Source organism: Leptopilina boulardi, unplaced genomic scaffold (genome assembly GCF_019393585.1).
Source record: "Leptopilina boulardi isolate dan_hultmark-lab unplaced genomic scaffold, ZJU_Lbou_2.1 LbouV2_46, whole genome shotgun sequence".
Taxonomy (NCBI): Eukaryota; Metazoa; Arthropoda; class Insecta; order Hymenoptera; family Figitidae; genus Leptopilina; species Leptopilina boulardi.
Window position 1 is genome coordinate 356,645 of NW_026137990.1, and position 25,614 is coordinate 382,258.

The 25,614-nt window shown below is 29.0% G+C and overlaps 1 protein-coding gene across 3 annotated transcripts; it reads left to right on the forward strand.

The window, feature by feature from the left end:
* Positions 1 to 9,489: 9,489 nt before the first annotated feature.
* LOC127289550 (uncharacterized) lies at positions 9,490 to 22,979 on the forward strand. 3 transcript variants are annotated; one of them, XM_051317538.1, is made up of 8 exons: positions 9,490 to 9,612; positions 11,372 to 11,512; positions 14,839 to 14,919; positions 14,990 to 15,064; positions 17,241 to 17,315; positions 20,331 to 20,621; positions 22,496 to 22,700; positions 22,804 to 22,979. In XM_051317538.1, the coding sequence occupies exons 1-8, from the start codon at positions 9,532 to 9,534 to the stop codon at positions 22,923 to 22,925; spliced, it is 1,071 nt and encodes a 356-aa protein (XP_051173495.1). In that variant the 5' UTR covers positions 9,490 to 9,531; the 3' UTR covers positions 22,926 to 22,979. The 3 variants fall into 3 exon arrangements, with proteins under 3 accessions (XP_051173495.1, XP_051173496.1, XP_051173497.1); XM_051317539.1 differs by having other exon boundaries at positions 14,842 to 14,919; XM_051317540.1 differs by lacking the exon at positions 14,990 to 15,064.
* The last annotated feature ends 2,635 nt before the right edge of the window (positions 22,980 to 25,614 follow it).

Sequence of the window (25,614 nt, forward strand, 5' to 3'; positions counted from 1 at the left end):
TTTAGAATTTTTTACTTAATATGCGCCTGTATATTATTAAGCGTTTTTAGGGGTTTCTTGGACCTTGTGGGGAGGGGTGTTTAACCCTTTAAACATTCGTCTTTGCCGATATAAAAAAATATCTATCTCTTACTTTTCCGACTTCTAAAAGTGTGCCAAGTTTCACTTAAATCGGCGTGTCACAATTAGGTAGGTTTATTTGTTAGACACAATTTATGCGTTCAGAGATGAGATCCAAAATAATTTAAACAAACTGGTTCTTTGTATAGGTGAGCGCAAAAAGTTCGAAACTTGATGGAGTAATTTCGAACTTCTCGTTTTTCGAGTCGAGTTCATGCCGAGCGTTGTAGTCGGCTCGACTCGACTTTTCGGCATACCTCTAGTGCTTTTCCAAAATCTGAACAAGTAGCATCGAGGGTTTATATATGGGACGTTTCACGTCAACCGGCCCAAAGCTATGTCCAAAATTCTATGCAATAAAAATTAACATGTAATACATGAAAATACTCGTAAACTCATCCTCTTTCAATTGCAAAGTGGCAAAATAGAAAATTTAAAATGGCGTCCTTACTATATCAAGTGGAAGCGGCTAACTTCAGAAATAAGTAATTATGTTTATTAATTTCTTTTAAAAAATTATGCAAAAATTTTAGGTCACCACATATTTTAATGTTTTTGGGGTCGCTGATTACGAATCTGAAGTCAGTTTTTCAACATTCAAAATGGCGGATCCAATATGGCGGATTATTTTTTAAAAATTAATTGAATCTGCTTGAAACTTGCTACTCGGGGGTTTTCGAGGTCGCTGATTACGAATCTGAAGTCAGTTTTTCAAAATTCAGAATGGCGGATTTAATATGAGGGACTAATTTTTAAAAATTGATTGAATTTGCTTGAAACTTTTTACTTGGGGGTTTTGGAGGTCGCTGATTATGAATCTGAAGTCCTAGCGTTCTGAGATGCCTGAGGTCTTCCTCAAACACAACTTTTCCTTAATTTTTCTTTACTCTCTGCTATGATTTAGAAGGATATTAGGTACAATATTTGTAGATAAAATTATTCACCTTGTTGCGAGTCAAAGAAACTGTATAAATCGAAAAGAAGAAAACGAATAATCAAATAATGTGGCTGATTCAGTACATTTCATTATTAACTGATTAACTGAGTTTTAGTAACTTTTTAAATGCGGCTGTAATAATAATTTATTTTCATGAATGTTCATGTAAGTAGTAACAACATTTGAGCATCGTAAAAACATGGACGATATCTAAATTATAAAAGAGCTTATTCAGACTTCGTAAGATATGTTTTAGCGATTGTCATTTTTTTCACGATGTTCAAATGTTTTTATTAAACCCTCAGTGTGTCAACTGTAAAGGATCATGTGATGGCATAGGAGCTATTTTAAAGAGAGAAGCCACTCGTGCTAGCTTGCAATCCTCACCAGACAAAGCCATTTTAAATGCAGAGACTCTTTACCAATGGGCTAAGCAAAATATCAAGACTTCGCAGATTTTCTTTTACAACAAGCAACAACACGAGAGAGTGAAACGAAAACTTGCTAGTAAATTTTCTAGAGCACCTAGTGTTACAAAAATTCAATCTGCTCATTCTTTTATTGTAACATCAGAAAAACAATTAAAAATATTCAAATATTCAAATGCACCTCATCCTATTGCAGTTATGCAATATTAAAATATAATTACATTGGTTTGGATGTATTTTGTAAATTTAATTCAAACGGCCTTTTTTAAGGCCACCAAAAAATTATGGTTTAAAAATTACAACAATCAGCCTTTTTCAAGGCTACCACATTCTTACAGTTCATAATTATAACAATCGTCCTTTTTAAAGGCCACAAAGTAATTATATTGGATTTGCCATTTTGAATTTTGAAAAACTGACTTCAGATTCGTAATCAGCGACCTCGGAAACCCCCGAGTAACAAGTTTCAATCAAATTGAATGAATTAAAAAAAAAATCCGCCATATTGGATCCGACATCAGCGACCTCGGAAACCCCCGAGTAACAAGTTTCAATCAAATTCAATGCATTTTTAAAAAATAATCCGCCATATTGGATCCGCCATTTTCAATTTTGAAAAACTGACTTCAGATTCGTAATCAGTGACCTCGAAAATCCCCGAGTAACAAGTTTCAAACAAATTCAATTAATTTTTAAAAAATAATCCGCCATATTGGATCCGCCATTTTGAATTTTGAAAAACTGACTTCAGATTCGTAATCAGCCACCTCGAAAACCGCCAAGTAACAAGTTTCAAGCAAATTCAATTATTTTAAAAAAATAAGCCGCCATATTGGATCCGCCATTTTGAATTTTGAAGAACTGACTTCAGATTCGTAATCAGCGACCTCGAAAACATTAAAATATGTGTTGACCTAAAATTTTTGCATAATTTTCTAAAAGAAATTAATAAATATATTTACTTATTTCTGAAGTTAGCCGCTTCTACTTGACATAGTAAGGGCGCCATTTTGAATTTTCAATTCTGCCACTTTGCAATTGAAAGGGGATGAGTTTACGAGTATTTTCATGTATTACATGTTTATTTTTATTGCATAGAATTTTGGACATAACTTTGGGCCGGTTGACGTGAAACGTCCCATATATATATATATATTTGAAACATGACCAAACATAAAACAAGAAAAGCACACTTTAGGTTGTTGAATTTGAGGATGAATAGCTGATCTTGAACCATGAGGAAAGAGAAAATTTTGTAATTTTTACTTTCAAATTTAAGTTGAACATGTAATTAATTCACTTTTATCATTTTTAATTAAAAATTCTACGTGCTTCAAGAATTAAAAGATTTAAATCATTTGTAGAATCTTTAATAATATAATTTTTTTTAATATCAAACTAGTCGAACAATTTCTTCTCTCAAACTATTAAAGTTTTAAATAAAATCAGATAAATTGCCAGTTGAAAGAAAATCATTATTGTTCACAATTTTATTGGCACTTTCACTAATTACATTAACTTTTCACTATTTAATATTTTTAATAGAACATTTAAAACTATTATATAAGATTTTACCACATTTGAAAGGATGTAAAGCAGAATTATTTTTAGTTTCAACAGTTACTTTATAATGACCGTAATTTTTAAAACGTTTATTTTTTAATATCTCTTTCCCAAATTATGATTATTTTTTTTAACTGCAAAGAATTACGTTTATTAAACTTCAAAGTAATTTGATTTTGAGAATTAGACAAGATTTAATTTTCTTTATTTAAATTTTTTAAAGATTAGTCAATCATGATTTAATCGTGAGGGTAATCATCAGAATCATGATTGCAATGATTTGGATTTTAAAAAGATGACATAATAGTCAGAGGGACGCAGGCCTCATATTAATAAATTGAAAAATCTTACCTTTATCAAGAATAAAAGGAAATAGTAATTACAAAATAAACGAATAACCTCTGAGCAACAAGTAAGAGGATTATAAGGAAAACATCATTCCAATAGATTTAAATATATTTAAAACCTTTGAAAACGTATAACACTAATAAATAAATAGGTGTACACTTGACGACAATAATTTTTTTTTGTGAAAAATTAATATGTCCTCTATTTTGTTAAGTCACAATAACACCAACTATAGATCTTAAGCTGCTTCAACAACTTTCTTTTTTCAATGTTTGCATAATGGTGTGTCTCCAATGCGACCCTAAAGTTGGTTTTACAATAAGGGCGTTGGACGTGGACATGCTGACGTCAAACATTTGAATAACATTGTGACGTCAGCACGGTCAGAGGGTTTCAAGGGGCGAAGCCCCCCAACTGCGAAAAAACCAACTCAAAAGATATTAAAATCATATTATCTGTATTAAATGAAAAAAATATTGCGTCATTTACCAAAAAAAAACCACTAGCAAAGGCATTGAAGGCTTCGCCCCCCAAAATAAAGTCGGTAACTCAAGAGGTTATAAAATATATTATGGTATATATATAGGAAATAATTGTAAATTGTTTCAAACGTTTATTTATAAAAGTATAAGTATTTAATACATTTAATAAAGTGTTCTCAACTTTAAAAGAAATATAATACTTTGTATTTTAGTTAAACTGTCAATATGTTCATATTATAAATATAGTTTAAAGTGACCTAAAAAATATGTTTCACAACAAATTTACTAACATAAAATTAAACTTTAAATCTTTGGATTTTTTTAACTTTTAGAATATACTGTCACGGCCAATACAAATATATTTATATAACTTTAATTTTTTGACATCATTGTTTATTAAAGTTAAATGTCACTTGACAATTATTTAAGTTTAGAGCAAATTTTTCGTTTTTTAACAAGTTTGTAATATCTGATGAATTTTCCTTTGCTCTATTAGTATCTGAATCTCGAGAAGTAGATGCACTAGAATTTTCACTGTCTGCAAAGCTTTCTTTAGATCGACTTTGGTGAATTGAACCGCTTATCTTGTCACAAATTTTTTTTTTACTGGAGACTGAATCCTCAACATAGCCCATAGCAACCTGGTCCGATTTCCAACCTCCATGGCGCTTCAAAGTGATGACATCTGCTCCCGCATCCGCAAATATTGTCGCAAATATTTTCCATTTCGTAGACATAAAAAAAATCTGTCCGAAAGAGCATTTTCTGGACGAAGGGCTTCGTACTTCTTAAAAGTCTGATAAAACTCGCCATCTATAATGAATTTTCGTGGTACATCGTTCTTGGTATCAGGAATCGAAATGACAGCCATGTCATCGTGGTGCTTAATATCTTTCATCGAGATATTTTTTAGCTCCTGTCTCCTGCAGGCTCCAGTTGTACCAAGAATAAGTGCTACCTGTAATTAATATTTTTAATTTAATTTATTTACTATTATTATCTACTTAAACTTTATTATAATTTTTATTTATTACTGTTATTATTATTTACTATTTATTTATTGTTATTATTACTATTATTATTTATTACTGTTATTATTATTTACTATTTATTTATTGTTATTATTACTATTATTATTTATTACTGTTATTATTATTTACTATTTATTTATTGTTATTATTACTATTATTATTTATTACTGTTATTATTATTTACTATTTATTGTTATTATTACTATTATTATTTATTACTGTTATTATTATTTATTTATTATTTTTTTATATAGTTATTTTTTTAGTTTTATCTACAGTTATTTTAATTTATTCCAAAATATTTCTATTTCTTTTCTAAAAACGTCTAAATATGATTTATAGGTTATGTGTACATACCTTGATAGCCAAATATTCTTTATCTGGTACTTCTCTTACAACTGGTCCACATGTTCTGGTTCCAAAATTTTAGATTTTTTACTTTTAAAGTTTTTACCATTTTTGGATAAAAAAGCGGATAACTCTTTATAATTAGACATATTGACATGATGCAAATTTAAAACGGTACTTTTCAACATCGAGTATTTCGACCAAAGAGTTGAAGGTTTATAAGTTGTAGTCAAATCTTTAAAATAAACTAGAAATGTTTCTTCCGAAAAAGAGTTGGTATTTTGCTGCTTTTGCCATGTGACGAAATGATTATATGCCGCTTTGTATAGCTCCGCTGATTTGTCAGGTAGCAGGTTTTCCCGAACCTTTTGCGCTGCTTCGAGTATGTGTGGTGCTGTTTCTTCTTTATCACACATCACATTAATTGAAATTGGAAGATTCAATTTTTGTGAAATTCGCGTTTGATAAATATTATCAAAAAACAGACGACACTGGATGTCGGAGAGACAATGTAACATTCAGAGATTTCTGTCACTTACAGTAGTTTCCTCTCGATAGATGGCGCGTCGGGTACATTGTGCACTACGTAAGTCAAATAATCGTAACAAAAAGAAACTAGTGTGTTAAAAAAGTGTGATAAAAAGTAACTATCGTGGAATAAAAGTACCAGAAGTGATCTGTGCATGCTCGGCGGTAATTAAAACATGCTCCACTAAAAAACGCATTTTTTGTCAGGTTTTTCATGCGTCAAAAGTGAGACTTTTTATGCAAGTATTATATAAATGCTCTTATGCTCCTATTGGAGACGCACCATTATGGTGCGTCTCCAATGGGACCCTAGGAACAAGCGTTGCGTACACGTCGCATTGGTTCCCATGTAGTTTAGCGTTGGTGACGTCATACGTTTACGAATGCTCTTAGGTTCCTATTGGAGACGCACCATCATACGTCTGCTTTTTTTAAATGCTCTTATGGTGCGTCTCCAATAGGAACCTAAGAGCATTCGTAAACGTAGACATATGACGTCTCCAACGCTAAACTACATGGGAACCAATGCGACGTATCCGCAACGCTTGTTCCTAGGGTCCCATTGGAGACGCACCATGACCACACTAATGCTAAACTAAATGGGAACCAACGCGGCGTATACGCAACGCTTGTTCTTAGGGTCCCATTGGAGACTCACTATATTGGAGAAATGCCTGTATGCTGAGACTACATTCGCTGTGTAAACGTGTACTTGAATGTGCTGACGTCACAATGTTATTCAGGGCCCGTCCAGAATAGACCAATGAAAATGGGGATGCGTCGCGTCTGCGTTGCGTTTAGCTCCATTCTGGAGAGCGCCTAAAATACATTGTGACGTTACGTATACGTTCATGTTTTTGGTCTATTCTGGACTCAACCTCATACTGAGTCTACATTGGCTGCGCAAACCAGTACGTGAACGTGCTGACGTCACAATGTTATTCAAAATGGGTGACGTCACACTTCACGTTCGCTTTTGCGCAGCCAATGTAGAGTCAGCATTAAGGCTTGAGCAGAATAGAAACGTAACCGGAATCGTAAATGCAAACACCATGGAGAATAGACTTCAGGAGACCAATCTCCCATGCACTTAATTCACTAAAATGGTGCCAAGATTCGTCGTAAGCTAAGACAAGTACTCAGCTTGCCCATAGGTGGCGAAAAAAACAGATAGATACCATCAACGTACGCATGTCAAGAAATATCTGTTTTGATCTGTTAGCTGTAATATTATTTTGAAAAACATAACCTGAATTTAGGTACCCAAGTAGCACGATATATCAACCAGATGTCACGGTGATATCACCGGGTAATGTCACCGTGACATCAGGAAAATGTCAAAATGTCCGCCTTACGGTGATATCACACGGTGACATCGAGGTGATATCATGGTGACATCAAGGTGATATCACAGTCATATCACGGTGATATCATGGTGATATCACGGTGATATCATGGTGATATCACCGTGATATCATGTTGATATTTTACAGGGACTTAAAATTTTTAATAATTTAAAAAATAATAATAAATAAAAAAAATAATAAAAATAATAAAAAAATAATAATAATAATAATTTTTTAAAAATTTTAAGTCCCTGTAAAACATCAACATGATATCACGGTGATATCACCATTATATCACCATGATATCACCGTGATATGACTGTGATATCACCTTGATATCACCTCGATGTCACCGTGTGATATCACCGTAAGGCGGACATTTTGACATTTTCCTGATGTCACGGTGACATTCCCCGATGATATCACCGTGACATATGGTTGATATATCATGCTACTTGGGTATATTTTTATGCTTAACAATAAAAATAGACTAATATTGGTAAGTACAGGCAATTATTTTGTACAAATAAGTTAATAATAACTAGCGATGTATCCTCGCTCGCTAACGCTCGCTCGGGACAATTTTTGTTATCAATTATTAACCTAATGTTTTGTACTTATATTAAATGTATCTTTTAATATAATATATGATAGTGTAAATGTGTGTATGTTATACATAACATTATTATGTTTTTTTATTTATGTTTATTATTATTATTTATAGTGTTATGTCAATGTGTGTGTATGTGAATGTATGCGTATATTTTTATAATATTATTTATTGTTATATGTTATATTATATATATATATACATATATATATATATATATATATATATATATATATATATAAGGCTTATTTCATTTAAATTCATTTAAAACTAGTTTTTTACTAGGAAGGTTTGGTAAAACTAGTTTTGACTAGTTAAAACTAGTTTTTACTAAATTCGGGTTTTGACGGTAAAAAAAAAAAATATATATATATATATATAGTTTTTTATAAATCAAAATTATGTATTTCAACATTTTAAAAATATCGAAAATTCACCTTGTGTAATTTTTGGAGATTTATATAATTTCTAAAATATTCATTAGGTGAACTTATAAAAACAAATTTTTTTTCTAATATCCTACAGTTTTTAGAACTTAAATTCACCTTGTGTAATTTTTGGAGATTTATATAATTTCTAAAATATTCATTAGGTGAACTTATAAAAACAAATTTTTTTTCTAATATCCTACAGTTTTTAGAACTTAAATTCTTTATTCAAGAGAATCAACCTTATAGCAAGGTAAATCGACTAATTGGATAAAAGCAATTATTACACAATAAAAAAATTGTCCGGTGAACTAGACTAGTCATTCTGTACGTATTTTGGGTAATACATGGAAATAAACTATTGTAATGTTTCGGCAAAACCAAATTTTCTTTGAGATAATCGCAAAAAACTGATCAAATCCCTGAATTAGGGGAAAAGATATTTTTTTATTGAAATACTGGTATAATGTATTTCCATGTATTTTTTCCCGCTGAATCTGAATTCGTAGTCAGAATTGCCAGATTGGCTTAAGTGTTAAAGATAATTCCAAAAAACTGATTTTGAGTTTTTGCAATTCTTTACAATTCTTTGCAATTATCTCAAAAATTTAAACGAATCTAACAATTCTGACTTTGAATTCGGATTCAGCAGCATCAAATACATGGAAGCACACTATCGCAGTGTCATACAAAAATTTTTCAACTTTCTGATGTTATTTTGCTTTTTGAACAGTTTTTTGAATTCATCTCCAAAATAAAAGCCAACTGTTAAATTCTAACCCCGGATTCGGATTCAGCGACCCAAAATACGTACAAAATGACTAGTCTACTTCGCCGAACAATTTGTTTTTATTTTGTAGGGCTGTGTCATTGATTAAATTGGTATAAAGAGATAAAGATCATAAAGAAATAAAGGTATAAAGATCATACTTTTTAAAAAATATTGCAAGTATTATTAGCTAGTATTACAATCTCTCTTTATACATGTTCAATCAAATTATTAATTAATTATACTCAATTAAACCTATAAAAATTGATCGACTACTTGTAAAATACGGTGATCAACTTATGGGTCTAAAGCACTTATCTTTAAATACTTTTTTTAAAAATTAATAGTTGAGTTTGAATTGATTTGCACATTACGAATTTAAAGGTTGCAAGTTATTTTTTTAAAAATCATTCAAAAAATAGTGAACAACTACTGTGCGTTTCACCTTACATATAAAAAAGTATTCTTGGCGCATTCTTAAAGTTTATACTAATCTTCAAATAGTATCTTATATTTGGTACAAAAATATTCTTTATTCGCTGCAGATCGAAAGTAACTATAAAGCTCAAGATGCCGAAAAGGAAAAAAATATCATGACTCTGCCACAAAATAATCTGGATGATTCCTATCATGAAAGTCATACGCTTGCTGTAGTAGAAATGGAACCACCAAATGTAAGTTATTAAAAAAAAATTATAAACTTATTATTGTGCATCATATGCATGCGCGCGCGCATGTGAGTGTCTAATAAACGTCACTTTTTTATAAATAGCTCAAATATGTACTATCAAACCAGTAGGGCTAAATTTTTTATTAAATCCTAGGTCACACAAGTGAAAAAAGAATAACCCTCACGGCACCAAAAATATCCTGAAAATTTATTAAATATTTAATTGTAATTTTAGGAATATTTAATTGCAAACTTTAGTAAAAATTGTGTAAAAATTCAAGTGTCCTGATTAACAAATAATTTGGCACAAAAGTTTACTGAACATTTCCATTAAATTGTCGCCTATAAATCAACTTAGGCGAAAACTTCATTTACCTGTTCAGGAAATTTTTGGGTTAAAAATTTCTTCAATCGGGATATTTAACTTTTTAAACAATTTTGATCAAACTTTGCAATTAAATATTCCAAAAGTTGCAAGTAAATGTTTAATAAATTTTCAGGAAATTTCCGGTGCTGTGAAGAAAATTAATGTATTTGTAGACAAATTTATAAAGATTAAGTAATTGTTTTTAATCATTAAAATTTTTTACAATACCTTTCTTTCTAGAACTTTATAATAGTTATTTCTGATACAAGTGCGTAAAGTAGGTGATTATGAGTGCGATGTTTGCAGCACGAGCCGAAGGTGAGTGTTGCAAATCGGACGAATATAATAAACTTTACGCACGTGTATCATACAACGTTTTTTGCAACTCTCAACTCTTAAGAGCAATGACCGAGGAACTTGAATTTGGAAAATATGTGCTTTAAAATTTTTATGAATCTCATAATTTTTACTCTTTTTGTTTCTTTCCCTAGACCTAACTCAACTTCTTTTTCAAAAACTTATTAAAATATGTCATAACTGTGCGTAAAGTAAATAAGGCCCTCTCCAGAATGGAGCTAAACGCAAAGCAGACGCGACGCATCCCCATTTGCTTAGCATTGCGATGCGTCGCGTCTGCGTTGCGTTTGGCTCCATTCTGGAAAGGCCTTTCTCCAATAGGATCCTAAACTCTTGCGTTGCGTATGCATTGCGTCGGTTGCTATTGGCAACCAATGCTAAAATCAACGCGTCAGTCACGAAACGCAAAAGTTTAGGTTCCTATTGGAGAAAGGCCTGAAAGGGCCTAACCGTGCGTAAAGTATAACTTTGCGCACGCTAATTTACTTTACGCACGGCCATATGAAAAGTGATACTTTACACACACTTTTCCGTGCGTAAAATTCAACTTTAGAGGTTAGTGTTGCAAAAAATGTATTTACAAGTACATATATATATCTTTATTATTTTAGACAGTCTTTTAAGGCACATCTTTCGAGTTATTAGCACACATTTTACGATTTTTCTATCCAGAGTTATTAATGTTCTAAAAATCAGAAAAAATCATTTTTTTATTTTTTTACTTAAAAAAATTATATTCATTTTTGATTTTTTTTTATTCTACTGACACTTTATACAGAGTATAGTTATTGACATTTTAAAATTTTAATATTTTTAATTTTGATAAATCTACTGGAAAATATAATGGACTTATTAATATTTCAAAAATAAAAAATTTTGAAAAACGTGACTCGTCGATGATTTTGTATACAAAATATTCATGGAATGACCAAAAAATATACTTCTCTCATAAAGAAGCAATTTTCTTCTTTTATAAAAAAGGTTTTTCGTCCTTGTTTCTTTCATATTTATAAAGATATTATATCACTTGTATATGTAGCTGGAGGAGGAAACCCCAAACGATGTTGGAAGAGGAAAACGAATTATAAAACCTCGAATTAGGTACACACCTACCTCCGAGGAATTACAAAGCAATATTAATCAAAATCAGGCTACTCAGATGCAAAGCAGACAAGTTGATGTAAGTTCTTATTTCTAGTTACTTTTAATTTATATTGTTATTGTGTATATATATGAAAATGTGAAAATTTTAATTTCTTTTTTTAGACAATATTTCATTCCTTAATTAATTATATTTTTTTTTCTAAATACATGTTAGTTTACTATAATTTATTATAATATGTCTAGAAATCCTGAAATGTGATAGGAATTTTTAAAATTGAGTGGGAAATGATGTGAAATTCACTGGAAAACCGAGAATATCTTGGATCTTCTAAATATTTTATAAAGTTCTGTATAAAAATTTAATTTATTTTCATATATATGGGTGATTCTCCAGAAGCAGGGAACTTTCCCTTCTCCACTTAATGACTTTAAAATTATAATTTAAGAAATTGTGCAACTGTGCTGAGTTATTCTTCATTTTTATGTTTATTAATATAAAAAAAACAGAAACGTTTTTCTGCTCCTTACACTTTAAAAATATTTAAAATTACCTCAAGAAATTCACTATTTTCAGTTCACATAGGACTTACTAAGATCAGTAATTTTTTTTTATTTATATAATAGGTTTAAATATTTTTTTTGAAATAATGTTTAACAAAAATGTTTTTAGCTTTATTTCTTAGTTGAGAATAATGAAAATAGTTTACAAATAGTTTTAGAGTGGTCCTGATGATAATTCTTGTTTAAATAACTGTTTGAGTAAAATAAAAATTTTTGAACAAAATATATTTTATTCTAATTATTTATGTGGGAAATGAAGAGAGTTTTAGTAATAAAAAAAATTTTTGTTCTAAATAATGGAAAAAATCAGACAAGTGCGAGTTACTCTAGCATCAAAACCTACAGTTCTGTACATAATTGTATAATTTTTAATCAAGGTCGCTATAATTTTATAATATTTTATATTATGACTCGTAAAAATACATCAGAATATCAAATTCTATCCCGTTTGGTTGAAAATTGCAAAGTTAAAAGGGAAGACCGCCTTTTTCGAAAATTTCAATTTTTACACAATAACATTATTTTAATTAATTTTAATCTGGTTGAATATAATTTTTTGTAATCTTTAGGTGAAAATACAATACCAGAACTAAGTTTTAGAAAATTTCATTAAAACCTCTGTGCTTTGGAGGGTGAGAACAAGCAAATCCGATGTAAGCAAAGCAATGTAAGTTGTAAGCAAATATGATTTCCACCAAATCGTGTATTTTCATTAAAAACTCATTAAAATAGTAATAGTAATAATAGTAAATAATAAGTAGTAAATAATAGTATAATAATAGTAAAAAAATATTAATAGTTATTACTATTAACATTTTTTCACTATTGTAAAAAATTAAGCCCACTGCAAAATTGCTTGCAAACTATTTTTACCATTCCCAGACAAAAAATAAAGCAAAAATAAAAATTTTTTAATAAACGTTCACACTTTAAAAATGCAATTGAACCTCCCAATTTTATAACTCGTTTAACGCTCCATTCGAAGTCCCCTACGTGAGCCAGACTCCAGTTGCACACAGTAACATAACGAGTTATAGAATTGGGAAATTCAATTGTTTATAAAATATTAAATTTTTTTATTATTAATTTTTAAAAAACTCATTTTATTTTTCTTTTCATTTTTTGAAAAATATCGTTCTTTATCACTAGAACTCTTCATTTTCCTTATAAAAAATCAAACTACAAACGAAAGAAAAAACATTTTTTTTATAAACAAATTATATAAACGAGACTAAAATTATATGCAAACTATTCTTATCATTTCCAGCTAAGAAATAAAGCAAAAAATTTTTTTTAATGCTCAAATGGAAAAAAAAATTAATTTGTTTATTTAAAATAAAAATTGAAAAAAAAATTTCATTAATTTTATTTAAAAGTCGAAAAAAAACAAAACTTTTTTTGTCTAAGTGAGATTTTTTCTAAAATCAATAACTTTCGAGTTGTTGAAAAGTAGACCTATTTTCAACGACCTACAACTTGAAAACTATTGAACTTAGAAAAATTTCATTAAGAGAAAAAAGTTTTGATTTTTTGTCGACTTTTTAATAATGTTAAAAAAAAATTATTTTTGAATTTTTATCAAAAAAATAATAATTTTTTATAAACAAATTCATTTTTTTTCAATTTGGACATTTTTTTTTTTAATTTTTTTTTCATTAGATACCTAAAAATAATAAAAAACGTTTCACAAAGTTTTGGAGTGGGCCTGATGAGTTTAATGGGTGAAAATGAATTTTTAAACTCTGCATGCAAGTTGAGCGCGCGACGTACAATCCGAATTTTGCTAGTTTAAGTAGGAGTGTTTTTTTAAAGTTAGTTTTTAATTTGTTTTTTTTTTATTTTATAACATATCTATTACAATTAATACTTTAAAATAATAATACTGATAATATAATTATTAACGTCGCGCGCTCAACTTGCACGCAGAGTTTAAAAATTCATTTTCACCCATTAAACTCATCAGGCCCACTCCAAAACTTTGTGAAACGTTTTTTATTATTTTCAGGTATCTAATGAAAAAAAAAATTAAAAAAAAAATGTCCAAATTGAAAAAAAATGAATTTGTTTATAAAAAATTATTATTTTTTTAATAAAAATTCAAAAATAATTTTTTTTTGACATTATTAAAAAGTCGACAAAAAATCGAAACTTTTTTCTCTTAATGAAATTTTTCTAAATTCAATAGTTTTCAAGTTGTAGGTCGTTGAAAATAGGTCTACTTTTCAAAAACCAAAATTTTGAAAATTCTTAACTCAAAAATTTGGGCACCAAAAAAAAAAATACGTATACGTTTTTTTACTATGAAGAATGAAAAAAAAATAGTTTTGGACGAATTTAAAATTTGAACTAAAATCTGACGTGGAATCACCCGTATACTTTTTATTTCTCTATGGAATGAAAAAAAATTGTTTGCCCAAATTTAAAATGTGGACTGAAATCTGACGCGGAATTGCCCATTTATGTATATTGTGTGGGCAGAAACTTTTATAAAAAATTTTTTTTAATTCAAAGTTTTGCATATGGTTTGGATTAGGAAATTCAAAAAATTTAACCGGGAAAAATAATTTAAAGTAATAAAAAAATTTTTTTTTAATTTTCTGAAAATTAGGTTGATGTTTTCGCTCCCCCCTTCTCAACAAATTTATGACAAAACAATAACTTTTAAAAAAACTTCCAAATCACAACATAAACAGCACCATCTTCTATCAAGAAAACTCAATGGGTGCACAAAGGCCATTAAGACAAAAGTATAATATAAAAATATTTCACTTGCTTAGATTTAGAGAATAGAAAATTATGTTATGTGCCCAAAGTTAAATATAATCGTCCATTCTTGTATAGCAGCAATGTCATGCTACTGCAGAAGAGATTGCCAAGCAGAGAGCTCTTGATGAGAGACGTAAGGAAGCGAAAGCTTTTAATGTAAGTTTTTATAATCTATTCAAATTATCTCAAAATAAATTTAAAAATTCTTCTAAATTATGTCTTTTAGAAAAAAGTAAAGGAAGGAAAAAAGAATGTTAGTCTCCAGATGGACATTCTATGTTTGGAGAGTGCTTTAAATTATGTATGTACATATAATAATAAAAATAAGTAAATATTTTCTGAAGCAGCAATATTGTTTCAAGAAAACCATTTACTTGGTGTAGTATATTTGAAAGAAGAGCATATGTTCTTGATGCAAGAAAATATAGAATTCAACCAAAAACTTTATCGACTTGTATGAAGTATAAAATGTATCAAATAAATAAAATATTTTCTTGTTCTAAGAATATATGTAGTCAAATCAATTATTGCATTTAAATCTTTGTAATGTTGGTTCAAGTAAGTAAAGATTTAAATCAAAATATTATTTATATTGTGAAAAAAATATATCCTTGATCCAAGAAAATATATAGAATTCAACCAATATTTTTACAGTTGCACTTTATATAGACATATCGAATAGAACTTCTCAAGTCGGTTCCCGGCCGCGGTCGTAAGTGATCTTCAGTTAGGTCTTAGATTAGGTAGGTGCGTCTGGGTTCGATCCCCGTAGGTTTCAAAAATTTAATCATCAAAATTTAATGTTAAGACATTTAAGAATTCAGTCCTCAAGAGAAATCAGTGCCAAATATGAAAATTATAATTTATTTAATTTTTTGTTTGCAAAAATGTGAAAATGTTCTACTTGAATTAAGTATTTTTTTATTTGATTCAAATTTATATTTATTTCAGTCAAAAACATTTTTTTTTGACTCAAATGAATTTTACATTTAGAACGAGTAAATTATTATTTGAACTAATATTGTTGTAGATTTGATTGAACTAAATGTAAAAATTAATTTGACTGCAAATATTCTTGGAACAAAAAAATTTTTTTATTCATTTAATATGTCGTACATTTCGTTCAAGTCAGTTAACTTTTTGGACGAATTCCATATATTTTCTTGGATCAAGAATATATTTTCTTGTCACAATATGAATAATATTTTGATTTTAAACTTTATTTACTTGAAGCAACTTTACAAAGATTTAAATGCATCAAATGTAGTAATTGATTTGACTACATATATTCTTAGAACAAGAAATTTTTTTATTCATTTTATACATTTTATACATCATACAAGTCGATGAACTTTTTTGTTGAATTCCATATTTTCTTGCATCAAGAACTTATGTTCTTGTTTCAAATATACTATATCACTTGAATGGTTTTCTTGAAAAAATATCATAATTGATTTGAACGTATTTAATTCCACGATTTTCTCGAACCATGTAAAATTTTCTTGGTTCAATACTATTTTTTTTCAGTGTATGAAAGTACTCAGGGGAATTGAAAAATACCAATTTTTGTAAATATGGCACCTGTTTGAATTAAAATTTCAATTTCTGATGTGAAAACTCGATACAAAATTGTTAATAAAAAAAATGTTTTGACTGAACAAAAAACCCGTACGTAATTCGATAGACAATGTTATCTTAAAGCTGTAAATTAATTTTTAGCCAATTTGGGCAAACATTGTGCGAGAAAAGTTACCGGATATTTAGAAAAATGTGTTCTTCAGAAAAATGCGTTTAAAGTTTTACATATGTTATGACCTTAAGTGATATATTTTGGGTACTTGAAAAACGGAGAGAATGATATTATAAGTTATTATTAGACATATCTTAAAGTTGAGAAAAAATAAATTTTCATTGTTTATAAAATCTACAGTGGCCTAACCCCTTAAGGCCTTTTGAAACATCGTGACATCAAGAATAATATGCTAAATTTTGCAGGTATCTTAATGAAAGTTGTTGGAAAATGTTTACAATAATACATTATTATAACAGACAACTTCGGTTATGTGCAGGTTGATTGAAATTTAGCGTTAAAATATCTATTTAACAGATGTTTAAAAGTCTGTGAAGATATGAAGAGCTCTTCATGGGAATCTCAAAATTTGTTTATAAAGTCTTTTTAACACAGAATTTCAATAAACCCGCACATAACAGACGTGGTCTACATTATTATAAACATTTTCCAACAATTTTCATTAAAAAATATTCAAAACTCTGTTTACTAGACACCTGCAAAGTTTGTGTTTTAAACCTCATAACTTTTGATGTATCAAAATGTATCAAAATATCAAAATCAACTTAAAACAATGGCTGCGTTTACCCCCTTGTTGCTTAATATACTATTTTTTAATATACGTACTACTTAATTGAAAATTATTTTATTAAATAATACTATATTATTGATTACTTTTAAATTGCAGCAATACAAAACTGCAGACATTAAAGTCAAAGAACGGGTTTTTAAGAGAGTTGTAACAAGACCAATGGCAACGCAAGTAAGTTGAAAAGCAACATTAATTTTTAGATAGATTATTATAACATTATAATTATTATAGATAATTATTAGAGTTGACTACATTTTATCTCCAATTTAAATAAAAATATTTTTGCAAAAATATATTTAAAACCATCAAAAGAGATCGTTTTAAAGATGATGTGTGGTATACTTTTTTTTAATAATGAATTTAATTATATTTTAAAATTATCACAAAGTAAAGAAAATTTTTCCAGTAAATATAATAATTTTACAATATTAAGTACAAAAAAATTGTTTTTATATAAAAATCGAAATGTCGACGTTAAAAAACCAATGTGTATTAACCTTTTTTGTGCAGAGGTCTTTGATCGTACCCAAATGTTCTACAATTTATGAACAGGAACAAAAAACCAAAATTTTTCTGAAATTTAAACTTCCAGCTATGGGATTCCGTTTAGCAACGGCGCTCAGTAGCGCTACGCTACGGATTCTTCTAATTAAAAAACAACTCAAAAACAGGGTAGTACAACACAGTACTGTACTGTACTGTACTGTACATTTTTTTACATTTTTAAGTTTCCAACTCTTTTATTAGACCCTTGTTAAAATTTAATTATATTTTATTAATATTTATTTAACTTACCTTTCCACTAACATAAACTTTATTCCTTCTTATATTAAAAATTTATTAATTAATTAAATCTAAATTTAATATTTACTTAATTATTAAAAATCCTTTCTTTTGCCTATACAAATTAAAATTTTTATATTAATATGGGAAACAAAGTTTTCATTATCCAACATAATAAGAATAATCATATAATTCGTATAATAAAAAATTATAAAACTAAATTAATTTATTTAACAAATAAATTAGAAACTCAACCCCCCTTACCCCCCTTATAAATAAAGATTTATTCTAATTCTATTAATTTAATTCTTGTAAATTTTTAATAAAAGTTCCATTTTTTTACATTTTATTTAAAAATGATTTTATCTATTCTTAGATTATGAGTCTAGTAGTTTAACTTAACTTATTTTTAAATATTAACTAAATGATTATTATTATTAGATCAATTGATTGTTTACTCAAATAAATTTATTTATGTATCCTTTATTATTATTCTTCAAAAATTTGAATCAAAAATAAATTTATTATTATTAAATCAATTGATTGTTTACTCAAATAAATTTATTTATGTACCCTTTATAATTATACTTCAAAAACTATAACCCTTGGAAACATTGTAAACAATTTTTACCGCCATCTTAAATAATTATGGTAACGAAAACTAAAAAAAATTTGATTTTTTGAAAAAAACTCAGTGTATTCTCCTCTTAAGTGAATTTGAATTTGTGTAATAGCTAGTGACTTTGTGCTACGCTCCGAAGCGATTACACCCTAGCGATTTGTAACAAAAGCTTGACCAATTCGCTAACTCGTAGCGCCGATTGACTTTGTTTTTTATCTTACACGCCACTAATTAATTTTTTTAACAAAATTCAAACGGGAGTTGATCTTGATTATCATATACAATAAGTCTGTAAAAAAAATTAATTTTGTAGTGCTAATTAATGCTATGCGCTACTTAGCGCCGTTGCTAAAAGGAATCCCATAGCAGGATTCAAGGTTTCAAGGTCCGGTGGCCATCCTGAACTTAATAGCCAAAGAAATGAGTAGGGAATTTATAACCCAAATAGCACAACTATTTACAGCAATTTTGCAGCAAGTTAACAATGCCAAGTTTGCAAAATTGCACTGCAAAATTGCTGCAAATTTGGGGCAAATAGCGATATGTCCTCCCTTTTCCAACTTTGCATTATAAGTTTGCAGGAAAATTTTTCAGAAAGTTTGCAGTAAAATTTTTAGGAAGTTTTGCAGAAAAATTTCTTAGGAAGTTTGCAGAAAATTTTTATGTCAAACTTGAAGAAAACTTGCTAATTATTTGCTCAAGTTCATGTCATGCGCAGTAGTTATCTATGGCACCTAGGGCTGCGCAATAGATTTTAGTGGCCTTTTCCACAGGAAAGTTATCCATTAACAAAATATTATCATATTTACAACTCAAAAATTTAAAAATTTTGTTCTAAAAATTTCTGCAAGTTTTCTTCAAGTTTGACATAAAGTTTTCTGCAAACTTCCTAAGAAATTTTTCAGCAAACTTCCTAAAAATTTTTCTGCAAACTACCAAAGAAATTTTTCTGCAAACTTTCTGAAAAATTTTCCTGCAAACTTATAATGCAAAGTTGGAAAAGGGAGGACATATCGCTATTTGCCACAAATTTGCAGTGCAATTTTGCAAACTTGGCATTGTAAACTTGCTGCAAAATTGCTGTAAATAGTTGTGCTATTTGGGTAAAATAGTATATTGTACAACTAGTGGTGAAAGTGGGTGATTTTCGAGAGATAAGTCGAGAGTTAAGTCGAGAATCACTAGAGAAAAATCATTCTTTCACCACGTATTGTACATAACGTTTTCCTCAACACCTTGCGAGCAGCACCTTTTACATAATTTTAATTAATTATGTGTAATTATGTTTAATTGAAAACGAGCGGACCCTCTGGGCGGGGGGAAAGGTATGACAAATTATAGGAGTAAAAGATCTGAAAAAGGTGAAAGACGTCATAAAGGTTCACTTTTACCAGGATATTTTCAACATGTTAAAATTTACTTTCTCGCCTCGGGTGGTACTATCAGAGCAAGTGTTGGGGAAAAACGTTTTTTGTAAGAAAAGCCACATATTTGAATCAAATAATTTTAAGTTTTTTTAATAAAAGTCTATAGGAAATTGTTAATATGTGATCTGTTTTATTAAAGAGGACCTTTATGCGTCAAAATATCATTTTCCACTTCTTTTCCATACAGGATAGAGTATTAATCAATATTATCTCAATATCGCCAAGTAATATTATAATGAGTCTAAAATTTTGAAATAACCTTTATATTACTATAATATTCAGTATGCTGTTGAGACAAATGTGATTAAAAAAAATAAAGGTAATGTTAAAATTTAACTTAATATTTTTCCACAGACTATACAATTTGAAAATGTGATACCTTCTTCTCATGATCAAGTTGAGGTCGAAAATTCTTTGCGTGCAGAAATTGACGATTTAAAAAGACAATCAGCTGCCAAGGATGCGGAAATAAGAGTTCTTAACACTTTGTTAGGAAATGTGTTGCCAAATGCAGCAAATCCACAAAATAATTTTAATTTGGACGATATCCGAAATGTAGTCAGAGAAGAAATGGCACCAGACAGACAACAACAGCTTCCCGACGAAAATGTTTTAAGGCAGCATTTAGGAAATAGAAGAAGTAGGGTAAGTATTTGAAGCAAGAATAAAATATTTCCTGTCATATTATATTATAAAATAACCCCACACAGCACCGAAAGTTTCCTAAACCTGTATTAAAGCTGTGCGTGCCAAGTTGGAAAAACTTACCGTAAAGCTTAGCACAGGTTGTGTAAATATGTAAATGTCCGCAATTGAGTAAATGCTTAGCGTAAAACTGTACTGAATCTTTAAATTACATATTTAGTACAGGTTTAGCGTAAAACTGTACTGAATCTTTAAATTACGTATTTAGTACAGGTTTAGCGTAAAACTGTACTGAATCTTTAAATTACATATTTAGTACAGGTTTAGCGCAAAACTGTACTGAATCTTTAAATTACATATTTGGTACCCCTATCGAAAATTCCGATATCGAAACCTATATAGGAAGCTATATATAGCTATATATAGCGTCAATAATATAAAAAAAAAATTCTTCCGACGTGTTGACTCTGAGACGCGAACCCTCGACCATCATAGCCCTCAACCGCACTGGGAGCGCCTTAACGGGCTCGACCAGGGGAGGCTATGAAATATCTTGAGAAAATGTCTCTTATAACGAAAATACTTTAAACAGATACTTATATTATTTTGTAAAGTCATCAAACAGTTTTTCAGATGTTTATTATTACAAAGAGTATATTATTGTATACATATATTTTTTTCCAATGGTATATGCGTTTTAATACCCAATTTTATATTCGGAGTTTATTAACTTCAACATTTTAATTTAGAATGACATGAATTTACATTAGTTTATTAAAAAAAATTTGCTATACGAACATTGTTACTTAATTTATTTCCAAAAAAATTGAAATTTATGCAGACTTCACTTGATTAAAATTTAAATTCATGTCATTCTAAATTAAAATGTTGAAGTTAATAAACTCCGAATATAAAATTGGGTATTAAAACGCATATACCATTGGAAAAAAATATATGTATACAATAATATACTCTTTGTAATAATAAACATCTGAAAAACTGTTTGATGACTTTACAAAATAATATAAGTATCTGTTTAAAGTATTTTCGTTATAAGAGACATTTTCTCAAGATATTTCATAGCCTCCCCTGGTCGAGCCCGTTAAGGCGCTCCCAGTGCGGTTGAGAGCTATGATGGTCGAGGGTTCGCGTCTCAGAGTCAACACGTCGGAAGAATTTTTTTTTTATATTATTGACGCTATATATAGCTATATATAGCTTCCTATATAGGAAACTATATGGGAAACAATATAGTTTCCCATATAGTTTCCTATATAGGTTTCGATATCGGAATTTTCGATAGGGGTACCAAATATGTAATTTAAAGATTCAGTACAGTTTTGCGCTAAACCTGTACTAAATATGTAATTTAAAGATTCAGTACAGTTTTACGCTAAACCTGTACTAAATACGTAATTTAAAGATTCAGTACAGTTTTACGCTAAACCTGTACTAAATATGTAATTTAAAGATTCAGTACAGTTTTACGCTAAGCATTTACTCAATTGCGGACATTTACATATTTACACAACCTGTGCTAAGCTTTACGGTAAATTTTTCCAACTTGGCACGCACATCTTTAATACAGGTTTAGGAAACTTTCGGTGCTGTGTGGGACACCATTAAAAAAAATAACTTTACACATTCTTGTACAATATTCTTCCAGTTAATCATTATAACGCGTTATTTTTTTTTTATTTTTTTTTTCCAACTACCAGTACCGGATGATATTACGTGCATTTACCCTATCTGAATTTAGTACAGTTATTATTTTGTACATAATAATCTTACTATAAATGCATTAGTACATTTCTATTACCAGTTAATTTCTGTTCTTCGTGTATTTATTTGCATATTTAATATTTATTTTGAAGGTTATGCATGCCGGTGTTGAAATAACTAATGGGGATCTTCAAAAAGCAAAAAACAGTAGAACATATTCAACTCGAATAAACCACCTTGTGAGTGGTTACTGGCTGGAGGAACAGATTCCTTTCGTGGCAGCTACAAGACCGCCACATAATGTTGATCAGAGAGATTTCATTAAAATCAATGATAATGACGTCTTAAACATTCAGAGTAAGTGTGCAATATGAGCAATATAAAAGAATATAAGCAACATATTGTTTTAAGGAGTATACCTCAATAATCAAATTACAATAAATTTGATTCTTCTTTTTAGGAATTCTCAATAGTCTTCAGGAAGGAGTGGATAGAATTCCTGATATCACTCCTGAAGATCTTCAGTTCACTGCGATTAAAAGGCGCATTATAAACAGCCTTAGTTATCTTCGCAGAGAATAGTAATAAGGCGAAAAAAAGCTTACCCAGCTATCACTTTTTTAAATTAAATTAAACTTGCTGTTTGTATTAATTAATCATTTAATAAAAATATATTAATACAGAATCACAGACTGCAATCTAGTCAACCATTTTCAGCTTTTTCTAAATTTTTTTATTTATATCTTTAAATTTTTCGTTAAATCGACAAATTTTATCAGTTTAATATTTCTTAATCATAGGGACTAATATATCAAGCTTGTAATCAAGCTGTGGGTTAGCATAACCCACAGTGGTTTTGAATTACCTAGCAATTTTATATGAGTGCTGTTACATCAATTGGTCTACTAAAACTACCTGGCATCAGTAGAGCATGAGATGCAGTCGTTTAAGCACAGCGTAAGAAGAATGTTATTCTATGGATGTGGTTACCCACAGTACGTTAATATTGATATTAATTTGATTAAACTATATTTAATATTAAATCCCAGAGTGCAAAAAAAGTTTTTTTCTCTTCTTAATGGCAAATTATCTAGGAAGATATTCGTAATTACAAAAAACAAACTCAACAAACATTTCATTTCTTCCTATAATCGAAAAGAGCCACTTTTTAAGAGCATAAAATAAAAGATGTTTGCAAATGCTTTAATAATATTACGCAACTTTTACGTTTTGCGTATTTTTGAGTGAAATATTCATTAAAAATTATTTCACAATGTATTAATGTAATAATTTTATTTTATAAAATTTCTTTCACTGTTGGGTAAGAATTCCTGAAGTGGGCCCTTAATTTTTCTTGAGTTCAGGGATTTTTTTTCATTCCTATAAATTTTGATAGTCTACTCTCTAAATTTGAACCAGCGAAAAGTCGCTGACTCGCAGCGATAAGTATACAACTGATTCAAACAGCGTATATACCCCCTTTATCAGTGTATATACGCTTTTTGAATCAGTTGTATACTTATCGCTGCGAATCAGCGACTTTTTGCTGGTTCAAATTTAGAGAGTATGATAATATAATAAAAACTTATAAACAGTTTTCCGAAATTCGAATATTTACAAAAACTAGTAAGGGTCAAAGTTTTTTGCATCGTTTTGGAAAATAGTCAATTACTCCCGAACGGCGATGAACCGATTTTAATAAAAATCGGAGGACTACTTAATGAGGAGTCATACTTGACATGAATGATTAAAATTCAATCAAAGAACATAATTTGTTTAAATAAACGAATTTAATTTTTCAGGTTAAAAAAGTTATGTTAATCCTTTTCACGATTTTGTTTTAAAGATTCAAATAGAATAAGCTTTTAAGAATTTATTAATTTACCTCAAAATTTATTGCCATTCAAAAGATTTTATTGCTTAATTTTCATTTAAAACTACTATTTTTTACTTTTTCTCCTTCCATTGTATAAAATCAATTGAATATTATGCATATTTTATACTTATATAGCCAATATGTATTACTCATAAATGGTCTTTCGACTACGGGTTCGATATTTTGTTACAAATAAAAAAAAACAATAAAAAAGTGGGATTCTCTAATATTTCAAGAAATATAATATTTTTAGGTTCGCAAAGTTTCAAAAAAGTAATAGAAATTGAGAAAAAACAAATGAATTCGCTTTCAAAACATGTTTGAACGCAATATGTACGTTGCTAAAAATAAATTCGTTTATTTAAACAAATTATGTGCTTTGATTAAATTTTAATGTTTCATCTTAAGTATGACTCCTCATTAAGCTATCCTCCAATTTTTATTTAAATCGGTTCATCCGAACACGAGTAATTTATTATTTTAGAAAACTCTGCAAAGAATTTTGATCCTTAATAGCTTTTGTAAATATTCGATTTACAGGTTTTTATTATACCATCATAAACTATCGAAATATATAAGAATGAAAAAAGTCCCTAGTTCCCAAAAAAAATTAGGGGCCCACATTAGGAATTCTTACCCTATTGTTTCCTCATAAGAAACATTGTAATACCAATATTTTTCAAGTTCCATTTTTTGATGTATCTTTATGTTTTTCTACTTCAGGAGTCCAAAAATGACATTTTTTAAAGGATGGCATTCCGCGGGTTTGGGTGTGTACATAGACTGCAATTTCATAACCCCTTCACTGTCAGAGAAAAAATTCAGACTGTGGTCCTAAAATGTCCAGCAATTGCTGGTCAATAAATTTTTATGAAACTTAGTATATAAGAGTTTTTTGGGTCGCTGAATTCAAATGTGACATAAAAAAATTTTTTTTTCGTGATTTTGACTTGATTTTTTAATTGTTTTTTTTGTTTGTATTGTGTTTGCTTTGTTGTCTTCTTTGTCTTGTTTTATAAATATAATAAATAATTAGTTAATTAATACTTAACTTAGTATATTATTGATACCTGTAGTGTGCGAAAAATGATATCAAAGAATTTATTTGACAATTTATAGAACAAATTTCATTTATTTAGCGTTAAAATGTTCACGTCCCCCAAGTGTGTCGCTGACAGTGAAGGGGATAAATATATCGAATACTACAAGAGCTAAAGGGCTAAATTTTTTTAAAATTGTAGGTCTCGCCGGCGGACAAATAACACAGCCCCACAAAATAAAACAAAATTGTCCGGCGAACTAGACTAGTCATTCCGTACGTATTTAGGGTCACTGAATCCGAATCCGGGGTCAGAATTTAAAAATTGGTTCTTATTTTTGAGATAAATTCAAAAA

Excerpts from the sequence above, each read along its gene's own strand:
- LOC127289550 (XM_051317538.1), top strand. The coding sequence starts at position 9,532 with ATGACTCTGCCACAAAATAATCTGGATGATTCCTATCATGAAAGTCAT. Across the intron at positions 14,920-14,989 it reads AGGAAGCGAAAGCTTTTAAT|AAAAAAGTAAAGGAAGGAAA; the intron begins GTAAGTTTTTAT and ends TATGTCTTTTAG. Across the intron at positions 17,316-20,330 it reads CAAGACCAATGGCAACGCAA|ACTATACAATTTGAAAATGT; the intron begins GTAAGTTGAAAA and ends ATTTTTCCACAG.